Genomic DNA, 12,623 nt, shown 5'->3' with positions numbered 1-12,623 from the left:
AAAGCCTTATAAGACTGAAGCGTTTATGTGACTATTGATAATTGCACATTCAGATTGTCGCTTGTTTGGTGTCAAGTTTCGTTGCTGTTTTTCAGGCATAGCAATTCACAAATACGCAGCAAAACTCAGACTATTTACAAGCCTAAGGTAGTTAAACATGCAAGTCAGCATTGAGTATTGAGAAACTATACTATACTGTTCCATTAGGTATTAGGTATGTAAGCCACGATCTGATGAAAAGGGGTGTACTCAAGGGGTCGTGAGGTGAGGTGCTTGTTTGCTTTTTTAATGAGATGGAAATGACTAAAAAAAAAAAAAAAAAATGCTGGGCTAACATGGGTGCTGATAAAACATAAATCAAACAAACTTCTGACGAAAATTCATGCTTTAAAATTCATGTAGTACCCTATACTCCTTGAGTACACCACCTTGGCTAGCAAAATCACCGCCGCATGTTCACCAGATCGTGCCTTAGACTAAAAAAGACGGCAGCGGGTACGAGTCCTTGTCGCGCCGTTCGTCCTCTGATTTTACCACGGCGTCCGACATCGCCTCCCCGGTGATATCGCTCTCCCCTCGCAGCGGCCCAAAATCCGCGCGAGGCGGCGTCTGCGACTGCGCGAACAGACAGTCGCTGATTGGCTGCGGCACCGGCTGGTAGGCGGAGTAAGCGCCGACCGGGGGCGGAGCCGAGCCGAGGGGCGGTGGCGGCGGAGGGGGCGGAGGGGGCGGCTGCGGCTGGTAGCCGTACGTGTTGGCGTTGAAGAGGTTCATGTGGCCGTCGTAGGAAGTGCCGTATGACCAGTCCGGCACCTGAGAGTAGTTGGTGACGTTGAAGGAGTTGATGGGCGCTCCCAACAGCGGGCCGGAGGACACTGAAACGGAAACGAGACGGAGTCAGTCCACCGTCACACGGAATTGAACACGATGCATCACAGCAACAGAAGGATCAAATCACAATTGCCCTATTGGGCGATGTTTTCTCCTTTGTATTCAAAAGCTTCTGTGAGGCAGGCTTTTATTGTCATGAATATTGCTATTTGCTGAATCGATAAATGTGCAAAGAGAATGTAATAATGAAAAAGTCATTTTCTCCGACCCAAAGACCATAAGCTAGTCCAATCTACGCTTCCACTTACTGCCGGGCACGTAGTTTTTGCGCGGCGGCTCTCGTTTGCGCCACTTGGCGCGCCGATTCTGGAACCAGACCTGCACGCGCGACTCGTTCAGGTTCAGTTTGAGCGCCAGCTCCTCGCGCGCAAAAATGTCCGGGTACGGGGCGCGCTCGAAGGCCCGCTCCAGTTCGTCCAGCTGGTAGGCCGTGAACGTGGTCCTGCAACAAATGATAGGAAAGGTCAAATAAGAGAAAACTCATAAATCCGGCCTATATCTCAACTCAAGCACAAGTATGACCGCAGTTAAGAATAAGAGTTGGTCTTGATGAGTACTAAATCATTGTAATTTGTAAAGCTCGGCATTCGGCTAGCGTTTAAACACGAAAGCTTCATGTCGTTTCACACAAGCGCCCTTTTTGTCAGTTTTGATAGAATATAGATTCGAACAAACCTCGTTTTCTTCTTCTTCACACCGGACTCATTTTTCTTTGAAGACTTCTCAGATTTCTTAGTTTCAGACGTAGAAGCTGTAAAGAGGCAAACATGCTACATTAATCAACTGTCTCTGAGCAATCACTCAACAAGTGATCGACGCGTGGTTTCTGTCGGCGTCTGAGGCGGTTTCTCTGCTCGGACAGAGCCAGCCGTCAACTGTCCGTCAGTCTAACTGACCCAAGTGCGGCAGCGGGCCGTGTGATTAATTCAATTACACCTCATCTGGGTCGAATTCGGGCCATTGAGGAGCGGGGCGGCGCGCTTGTGCGAGAGGCCAGGGACAATGTCACGCCGCGGAGGTCGACAGTGGGGGAGCGGTGACCGGCGAAGGTGCGTGTGTGGGCTTCAGGAAGGAGTCGGGCCGACCTGACTCGGCGAGTCGCTAGAGAGTGACAACAACAAGTTGAAGAAGATAGTTGGGAAAATAGCGTTTAATATTTCATTTTGAGTCGAGAATAAGCCGGTGAGCATAAAACTTGACTAAAATCAAGGAACTACGTTAGCTTCATCAACAAGCTCTTCAACCACCACTGCCGAGTTCTGTGACCTCAGATCTACTCACGCTGTGCGGCGGACGTTGCCGGTGGCTGCTGCTGCTGCTGCTGCTGTTGCTGTTGGTGTTGCTGCTGGTGCTGCTGGTGCTGCTGCTGGTGCTGTTGGGGCGCCAGCGGGGGCACTGAGGTCACCACCGGCGGCGGGGTCAAGGCCACGCTGCCCGGGGGCGTCAGCTCGGACAGTGAGGTCGCCAACAGGCCGCCGGGGTCACCGCCGACGCCGTACAGCTCCTGACCCAGGCCTAGCATCACCTGGATGGAGTGGAAGTTCCGCGGGTCCGTCTGTGGAGGGAGGGGTGTGCTGGTGAGGGAGAGATCGGGAGCACAAACAATGCAAAGGTGATGACCGGCGCTAGCTAAACACTGTCATTTTCACGCTTGTCATCAGATATATCGATTTTCAAGAAGCCCATGAAATATGTTGGATCTAAAATGAGAAAATTATTATTACGCTGTAAGCATACATAGTTACAATTACACCTTAATTCACTCATTCAGATACTTCGTCCAAACACCATGTAATATGTATTGAAGGGCAAGTGACACGTGCCCAAAGAGCATTCTAAAACAATATTTGCACTCTTTGCTACATTTGCTTCATAAAAAGATATTTGCTATAAAGAAAAACCTAAGAATATGTCAGCATCTAAAAATTCAGCTCATTTTTCCTTTTTTGAACGCGTAAAAGAAGCCATTCACGCATAATGCTTGATGAACACAAATGATTGTTACAGCCAACAGGCGAGCCTATCTGACCGTGAACGGGGAAATAATTTGAAGTTTAAAGCAAAATGATGTGTCACTCAGTACTCACAGATTTTTTGGATACCTAGCGCGACTCAGAAATAAGATTTATAAATTTGAAACTTGTTTCTTTTTTAACAAAACTTTTAAACTGAGATATACCTATCTAAAGATAAGATCAGGAAAATGACGACACTTTTTGCGTGCACCTTACAAATGCAACTATGTAGGACATGCTTTTTAATCGAACCGTTTTAAAGCATCTTGAAAGTGTTTTCACAAACTTTTTTGAATATGTTTTCGTCGCCTGCTATCCCATGAACTCTTGTAGATAATATTGATCCAAAAAATAGCATCACATAAAGACCACGCGGAAAACCGCGACAACAACCAAAGATATTTCAGCATTGGTTAGTCCGAATCGACACTTACCGGAGATTTGGAGGCCTGCGGTGTCGTGTAGAGGTGTTGTTGCTGCTGCTGTTGCTGATACTGAGGAAGCAGACCATGCTGCTGCTGCTGATGTTGGCTCACTGGTGGACCCTCCTGTGCCAGATATTCCTGCTGGTCGCCACTCATGGCACTTCTCTGGGTCGGAAACCCAGAGGAGGCGCCGGAAGATGACCGAAAATCAAAGGTCGCCGACGGCAGCAAAAAACAGGAATCGTTCGCGGAAACAGTATCGGACTGATAATGACCAATCGCAACCTAAATTGGAATGAAAGGACAGACCCGACTAAACTAACTCAATAAGCTTCAATGAAGTCAGATGATTTTGCAACAGCTTTACATTGGGTTTATATAGTTCGTTAAGCGCCGCCCCGCCTAGGCACCGAGCGACCAATGAGCGGCCGGCGTGCTGGTGACGTCAGAGCACGTGTCTGAGGTCCGAAGGCACGCGCGGCCCGCAGCGGCGCGTGGTAAAACGCGCCGCCAGCCAGCTTTAACTAGGGGGAAATCATTATCGCTCCCCATCGAGTGTAATCGGCCCGCCCATCTCGGTCCCCACTGGCCGTCAATTATTCTGGTTAATTATTCCAGCATATTGTTAATTGTAACTCGATTCAGAGCACCTCTTCTGCGCACCACGTCTATTCACGAGGAAAACAATAAGCCGAGAAGAGCCCTATTAAAAGGCTAATTCTGCGGGACGGGGGACGGGCTCACTTTTGTTCCCCCTGTGCTATGACACGCGCCGCGCTGGGCGGTGGTGGGGTGCGGGAGTTTCATCCACGTACTGAGCCAGAGCCGGAGAACCACGACTAAACTCATGGTAACCGCTGATCGCAAATTAAAAGGGATGATGCTGGTAAACCGGCTCCGTATCCGCTCCGTAAAATGCGCGTGAAATCGGCGCACGCGCACGGCGCAGGTGTGGCGTTCACCGCAGCGGGGCTGCTTCTGCTGCAGGTGTGCAAGGTGGGGTGGTGATAGGTCAGTGTTAAAACCCCGTAGGAGGCCTGCAGGTGCTCGCGGGGTCATTCAGAGGTGTGGGTTACTCTTAAAGAGGTAAATGATGCTTTTTGTCCTTTCACTTGTTTGTTATCGATGCCTACTATTCATGAGTATTGGCCATGACAACACAATGGGCACTATAATATGTAGAATTAGTTTTACGTAGATGCCTCATATCCACGTTATACACACCTACTGACGCGCTTTATGTAGCAACTTTTCCGCAGTTTCTGCTACTTTCACTTAAAATTCGTTGTTACATCCAAATTTTCATTAACCACTGGTCAAGCTTATATCTACAATAATAAAAAAGTTTAAGATACAAATGGTAGGATAACATAAAGCTGAATTAGCCCTCGCCGGACCTATTGGTTTTCTACATACGCGCCGGCCGAGGGGGGGGGGATGGGGTGGTTACGACTAGAGATGTCAATCGGATAACAACTTTTAGGTATACCGATACCAAACCGATACCAACTTGGTTATTTGGTATTTTAATTGTCAAGGCAAATGCATTTGGTATTTTGTTGGTATCATGAATCCTTACTCATATAAAAGAGGCTTAGATTTTGGTATGAAACGTGGTATTTTCCTCATATTCCCAAGTCGGTTCCGTTTCGGTATTTTTCCAGGGGTATTGTTGGTATTTGGTTTGGTATCGGTATCACGATTTTCCATAATTGACATCACTAGTTACGACCCCCTCGCCGTTTCGCCCCTGGTGGAGCTAGCGCATCGCAAAAAAACGAGCGTGTGCACTGTGCACCGTTACGAGACGCAGAGATTGGTACCCGATTTCAAGGTCCTAGGTCAACCGGTGACCTCTGAGGTCAGGTCAAGTGCCCTAAGGTACGGTTCAGTTGTTGGTGAATAACTTTGCAAAAAACGGCTGCAGAGCCCGCGATCTTGGCAGCATCGTGTTCGCCCTGCTCAGGCGCGTCGAATGATATACTTTTTGTTTGGGTCAGGTCAACTTAGGGTGTTGCCCTCACGTCACGGTCAGGTCAGCACCCCCAGGTCACGAAGCTGGTCGAAAGAGGTCATGTTGCATATCATTCGATTTGGCAGGTATTTCTGAGTCCATTGGTGGCTTTTCCGACTCGCTAGCTCAATTTGATCGGGAGTTATTGACGAAAAACTAATATTACCTTGATGACGTCATAAATGACGTCACGCAAGGTTAACACTGCAAAAGTGATGCTCTAACCTTGCAAGGAGTGCATCAAATCACGATTCTGTGTGCTTGAGATAGTTGGAGATCGTTCCCGGCGCCAGAATAGCAGTTTTCATTTTTCCCCATTGACTTATAATGGCGAGGTCACGAAAATGACCTGACCTCATATGACCTTTAGGAAAAATCCAAGATAAACATGTTGTGAGACTCGTATGGGATACTAGATCCTGCAAGTTTCATTTCCCTGTGAAAGCTCCTCTGGCAGTGAGGGCGTTGCGAAGTTGCGACATCTGAAGACCGTGCAGAGGTCCACTTATGACGTCATAGATCAGTGGCCTAACCTGACCCGAAAATGCGGTTGGTGTCAAAAGATTCGGCTTGAATCAAAGGTCATGATGCCAAGTTTCAGTTCTCTATCGCCAGCGTGTTCGGAGCTATCGCGAAAAAAAAAACTATGGGGGCGGCACCCCTTCGGCCGGCGAGGGTTAAAATGTGATGAACAGCGAAATTTTACAGTTTATGTTTTGGTAGATCACAAAAAAAAATTTGAAGTTGAAATATTGTAAAGTTTTCTACTAACAATGCAATGTTGAGTAAGTCTAAAGTTATGATAAGGTGCTTAGCTGTTTTCAGGCGTAAATATATTTATGGTATTACCATAGGCCTCTGATTATAATTGCGTGCACGACTAGGTATTTCGTGACGTCAGATGCGCGTATTGCTTTTCATTAGCTTAGCGGGTGATACAAGTTCATTTACAAATCATTTGCAGATATGTGCAACAATGCGAGAAAACGGATCTGGGATCTAATCCCATGGATCTTGATCTTGGATACGATTGGATTGGATCCTACATACAGTCATAGAAATAGTAGATAATCAATTGTTACAATTCGCAATGGCTCTGTTTCAGGGATTTTATGTAATAACACATAACAATGTATAGTTTTGATGCACTTATGACATGAAATCTCATGGGAACAAGGTTTCACAGATTGCATTTGGTGGGATCCATTCGGATCATAGATCTAAGATCCCAGTTCTTCATTTATGGTCAGATTCTATAAGAGCATATATCCATGATACACGAGTATTTTTTAAGTGGGATCTAGTGAGATCATATATTTTATTTTATCGTTTGCTTTGAGATCCACTGAGATCATAGATCCACCGCTCGGAGCAATGTACTTACGTTGCACATGTCTGATTATTGGTGTCGATTGGTCTTAAGAGGAAACTTAAACGTTGACTTAAGTACATTTATTTTCGATTTCTTTCTAGTTTTAGGGACGCAGATTCGCAGAGGTATCCCAGCGCAGCATTCGCACTGAAATACTCCAAGGCAGAAGCTCGGCACAGAGCGGCGGGATAACCCGGCACCACTCCAGTCTGTCGGACGGGGACGTTGCGGGTGCAGCCGGCACCGGCAACGAGCTTCAATTGGATAATTGGGGGCACAAGTGAATAATGGTCAGTGACGGTCCTCACCGTGACGTACGGACGGTGCTGGATGCAGCTGAGAGATGACGGAGAGAGAGACGTGGGACGACAGGGGGAGGAAGCGAGGGAGTGAGAGGAGAGAGGAGAGAGGGAGAAAATAAAACCGGGGAGAACTATACAACTTTGCTAGCTGGCTAATGTATTGTTAGAAACATTACACGGAAAAATTTAAAACACGTGACTGATTTGACATATTTACTGTGTGCATCGGTAGTTTTGCTCGGAAAGATAACCGATTTCACCGTGGTATTTCATGCATTCCTAGCAGTCACGTGACATTTTAATGACGACATTTATTAAAAGAGCGAATTAGATGCGTTAACTTTTGGAACACCATTATTACTAGAAGCATTGTTTAACAAATCATTGCTACACGGTCATCTTTTTTTGTAATAATAGTAACGCCTTTAAAACTGACAAGCAATTTTCTAGCAGTTATGGGCGTGATGATCAATGTGAAAAGATACACTTCTCGTAAATGCTCAAAATCAGCGGCTAAGAGGATCGAACTTAGCAACGTCTGGCATTATGATTGTCAATTCACATCTCATGACTGAGTCTGAAACCATCCCTCCCGACAGCAGCAGCGACAGCCGGGAACCACCGGGTGACTCCACGACCAGCCCCGAGGGCGCCGCGCCGGCCGGGTCCGTGAGGGGGGGGGGGGAGAGCGGGGAGGGGAGAGAGGCGCCGGGGAGCGCGCAGGGGTACCCGCAGCTGCGCCGCAGGCATGCGGCGTCGCCCGCTCTCCGTCAGCCCAACGCTGGCCCCGCAGCCGCTCTCCCCCTACCGGCGGCCGCGACGCCTACGATAGCATCGGATCGGCACGTGGCACGTGTCGCCCGTACCGCGTCGGCGCCGACGCAGCCACCATCGACGCGGCCGACGATCGGCAGATAGGACGGGCGTGAGAGGGAGGAAATATTTACGACGGTGGGTGGTAGGCGTGCCTCAATAGATGAACAAGGGAGAGGAAAAAAGAAGAATGTTTGTATGTGTGGATGTGTAAGGGTGTGTGTAATAGGGATAGAGAGAGAGAGAGAGAGAGAGAGAGAGAGAGAGAGAGAGAGAGAGAGAGAGAGAGAGAGAGAGAGAGAGAGAGAGAGAGAGAGAGAGAGAGAGAGAGAGAGAGAGAGAGAGAGAGAGAGTGATTAAATAAGTAGTATATATCATTTTTTATCGTTATCATTTATTGCGAATATTTATTACGAAAGCATAATTATTCCTTAATTCTATTGACTACAACCGGCATACTTTTTTGCATGACTTTCTGAAACGCGGTCCGAGTTGGAGTGTGCAGAGATCGGATCCATACAATTGACAAGAGGCGTTTTGTTAGCAGACAAATATTCGGCTGCAGCTATTCTTAGGCCATGAGCCCGCCCGCCCCCCCCCCCCCCTCCACCCCATAAGTTCCTCCAAGTCCAACTACGCCAAAATATCATTTATGTGAAAATATCAGTTAGGCTGGCTTATATTTTTTACATCAATTTTTTTGGCACCGCTGGCTCTTGCGCCTCAAAAGTAAGCGCATATGGCCATTTTTCTGTTGGTAAAACTGGCCTCGATTTCATTGAAGCACATTCAAAGCTCGCTACGATAAGTTCGCTAAGTTCGCTAATCTTGCAGCTGAATCTTGCTCCGTCAGTGGCCAGAGCCAGTACCAAGAGCATTACCATCCACAGCTTTCTCTGGGATCATTCATCAGCATTCGCCGCTGTAATCAAATAATTACTTCGGATTACCAGAGCATGCCGTTTAAACATCATTGTCATGTGGCATCATAGCTGACAGCGGGAACTCAGTTTCCTCCTAGGAAAGACCATTATGTGGTATGACAGTTTGACGTTTGTGAAAAGCGATAATGTGAACACATATATATTGCACAAACCGGTTTCGATATCACTTCATCAGTGTGCAAATATATAAATAAAACACACAAAATACAAAACGGAGACGAAATAGGTTCAGCACGTACAGCAGAGCAAATTAATTTCAAATACATTCATATGACCTCATGTGATTGAGATCCCAAGACGCTTCCGCACCAAAAGAACGGCTAAACTTTTTCCCAAACGTATGTCACCAGCTTTGGAATTTACACACAAACAAGATTCAATGAGGGACGATTCAATCGTTTTTCTATCGGACCTACTTAACCTATCTCGTATGATCTCAGTGCGATCCCAATCAGGTAAACTACCACACTTTTCGGCATGTTTCACCATTGCATTGTTAATGTTGTGGTTCCTAAAATCTCTCTTGTGCTCCATTAACCTGTTCTTAAGCCCTCTCGACGTTTCACCGAAATAAGGCTGTGTACACCCCTTGCACGGTATTTTATACACTAAACTTGTTTCACTACGGTCACACTTTTTCTTTTTTGCTACAACCTGACCAATCTTCTCCCCAGCCTTTTCCACAATCTGAATATCGGAGCACTTCAACATCTTTGATAATGCTTCACAATTCTGTGACCTGGGTACAACAACTATTGCGTTCTTTGTCTTTCCGTTTGTTTCGTTTCCCGTCCTATTCTTGATCCTTTTTGCCTTATTATAGCATTCAATTATAAATGCCCTGGGGTACCTCAAACCTCTAAAAACGTCAGTGATGTGATCACATTCTTCCTTCAGATTTTCGGGACTACATATTCTCATCGCTCTGAGGAAGAATCCAATCACTACCCCCGATTTCGTTCTCCTGCTATGGGCTGAAAAGAAATGAATATAGTCCTCTTTGTTTGTGATTTTCCTATACACTTTGTATCTGATGCCGCTAGGCGTCCTCTCAATATGTACATCTAAGAAAGGTAAAGTATTGTTAGTTTCTTCTTCTAATGTAAACTGGATCCTCCTTTCCACAGCGTTCAGCTCAGCTAACTTTTCACTAAGATCAAGATTGTCTGGCACAACTAACAGGATGTCATCAACATACCTATACCAAACAACATCACCTCCCATGACGTTAAAATAATGGTCGGTCTCCATCATCTCCATGTATAGACATGCCGCCACTGGGCTTAATGGGGACCCCATGGCCAGACCGTGTATCTGTTGAAATTCTTCCCCGTTGAAAGAGAAAACCTGAAAGTCTAAACACAGTTGCACAAGCTGAATAAAGTGACTCTTAGTGACGGGGAAGTTTTCATCTGGGATGTTTTGAATGGCCTTCTTAATAGCCTTCTTTATTCTGGCCTTCTTTATTCATTTCTTTTCAGCCCATAGCAGGAGAACGAAATCGGGGGTAGTGATTGGATTCTTCCTCAGAGCGATGAGAATATGTAGTCCCGAAAATCTGAAGGAAGAATGTGATCACATCACTGACGTTTTTAGAGGTTTGAGGTACCCCAGGGCATTTATAATTGAATGCTATAATAAGGCAAAAAGGATCAAGAATAGGACGGGAAACGAAACAAACGGAAAGACAAAGAACGCTATAGTTGTTGTACCCAGGTCACAGAATTGTGAAGCATTATCAAAGATGTTGAAGTGCTCCGATATTCAGATTGTGGAAAAGGCTGGGGAGAAGATTGGTCAGGTTGTAGCAAAAAAGAAAAAGTGTGACCGTAGTGAAACAAGTTTAGTGTATAAAATACCGTGCAAGGGGTGTACACAGCCTTATTTCGGTGAAACGTCGAGAGGGCTTATGAACAGGTTAATGGAGCACAAGAGAGATTTTAGGAACCACAACATTAACAATGCAATGGTGAAACATGCCGAAAAGTGTGGTAGTTTACCTGATTGGGATCGCACTGAGATCATACGAGATAGGTTAAGTAGGTCCGATAGAAAAACGATTGAATCGTCCCTCATTGAATCTTGTTTGTGTGTAAATTCCAAAGCTGGTGACATACGTTTGGGAAAAAGTTTAGCCGTTCTTTTGGTGCGGAAGCGTCTTGGGATCTCAATCACATGAGGTCATATGAATGTATTTGAAATTAATTTGCTCTGCTGTACGTGCTGAACCTATTTCGTCTCCGTTTTGTATTTTGTGTGTTTTATTTATATATTTGCACACTGATGAAGTGATATCGAAACCGGTTTGTGCAATATATATGTGTTCACATTATCGCTTTTCACGAAAGACCATTATTTTGAATCGTGTCGAACACCAAGAATGTCGGCAAGAATAACAAAATTGAAAGTAGGCTACAAGCAAAAAACTCGGCAACTTCTACCCGTGATGTATCGATTCTAAGCATTCGACACATAAAAAGCTACGGTGTGACGTCCGACGGCACAGCATGCTGCAAGCGCCATACATGGCGACATCTATCGAGGAGGTAAGAACTACTGTGTCTTGCGGTACAGCATGATTCAGGCGCTGTTCCTAGCGGCATCTATTGAGCATAGTTGTAACTAAATGCCATGCGGCACAGCATACCTCAGGCCCGCTGTTTTAGCGACATCTAGCGTGAAGGAATAAAACTACTGTGTCGTGCGGCACAGCATGATTCAGGCGTCATCCTTGGCGACATCTATTGAGCAGAAAGTCAGTGTCTTGCGGTGCAGCATGCATCAGGCGTTGTACTTAGCGACATCTATTGAATAGTAATGTAACTGAGTAACATATCACGCGTCGCATGTTCCGGGCGCTGAGAACGACCTGTTCAACGAAGACTTTTTGTGCCCAGCGGCGCAGCATCTTTTAGGCCTTATCCAATGCGATATCTACCGAACTGGAACGCAAGCAAATGCCACGGCGGACAACGGAGTAAGGGGCTTATCCCAATTCCAGGCACTATATACTATATACATGTACATAGAAACAAACTCTTCGAGATACGAGGCGTATCTTTAGAAACAGCCCATCGTGAGCTCGTTATATCGTTTTTCATATCTTGCTGCATCTTTATAATCCATAATTACGGCATAATCCCGCTCACTGGCTATTTTTTCAGGTTTCAGCAACGGCAAATCTGTACGTATTTTCGGTAAAAACAGAACATTTACGGTGTAGGCAAAGATGACGACGCAGACTCGGATAACAGAGTTAAAAACATCTCCAACCTTTACTATTTTCACCCACTTAAATCATTCAACGTCACCTTCAAGGCGTGCAAGTTCATCCCTAAACGAATCCTACGCAGAACGCCGTTTGTTCAACGTTCCATCGGGCTAAATACTAGTGATGTCAATTTCAGAAAACATATGTCCTATGTCTGTCCAATGTCCAATACTTTCGTCGACCGTCCGTCCAAAAATGTCCAAGCCAGCCATTTGTCCAAAGATGTCAGACATTTACGCAGTAGTTTACACTCAACACCGTTATTTAATTTGCTTTCAATGTATCGTTACCAGCTCAAAAGTGGTAATCATATCGAAAGCTGAGCTTTCTAATAGCCAATCAATGTTAAACACGATTACTTTAGGTATAAAAATGTTGAGGTGTAGCAAGCGATTGTCCAAAGTTGTCCAAAGCCTGCTGTCATTGTCCAACCGAATTCCGAATTGGACATTGGACAAAATCGGAATTCCGAAGATTCAAGTTCCGATTGACACCACTACTAAATACCAAGCTGTCGAGCACCACTTTTTCCGCAACAAATCGGCCACCGCAGGGCGCAGCACCAACAGACACCGC

The 12,623-nt window shown here is 45.8% G+C and overlaps 1 protein-coding gene across 1 annotated transcript; it reads right to left on the bottom strand.

Moving 5' to 3' along the window:
• Nucleotides 1–331: 331 nt before the first annotated feature.
• On the bottom strand, nt 332–3,927 carry LOC122385253 (retinal homeobox protein Rx-A-like). Its single transcript, XM_043373391.1, has 5 exons — nt 3,341–3,927; nt 2,173–2,446; nt 1,567–1,642; nt 1,140–1,333; nt 332–875 (listed from the first exon to the last, which is right to left on the bottom strand). Exons 1-5 carry the CDS (start codon nt 3,485–3,487, stop codon nt 472–474), a joined length of 1,095 nt encoding a protein of 364 aa, XP_043229326.1. The 5' UTR covers nt 3,488–3,927; the 3' UTR covers nt 332–471.
• Nucleotides 3,928–12,623: the final 8,696 nt, after the last annotated feature.

This window comes from Amphibalanus amphitrite, unplaced genomic scaffold, assembly GCF_019059575.1.
Source record: "Amphibalanus amphitrite isolate SeventyFive unplaced genomic scaffold, NRLGWU_Aamphi_draft 000212F_arrow, whole genome shotgun sequence".
Taxonomy (NCBI): domain Eukaryota; kingdom Metazoa; phylum Arthropoda; class Thecostraca; order Balanomorpha; family Balanidae; genus Amphibalanus; species Amphibalanus amphitrite.
Note: the sequence above shows the minus strand (reverse complement) of the source record. Positions and strands in the feature narration are given on the sequence as shown.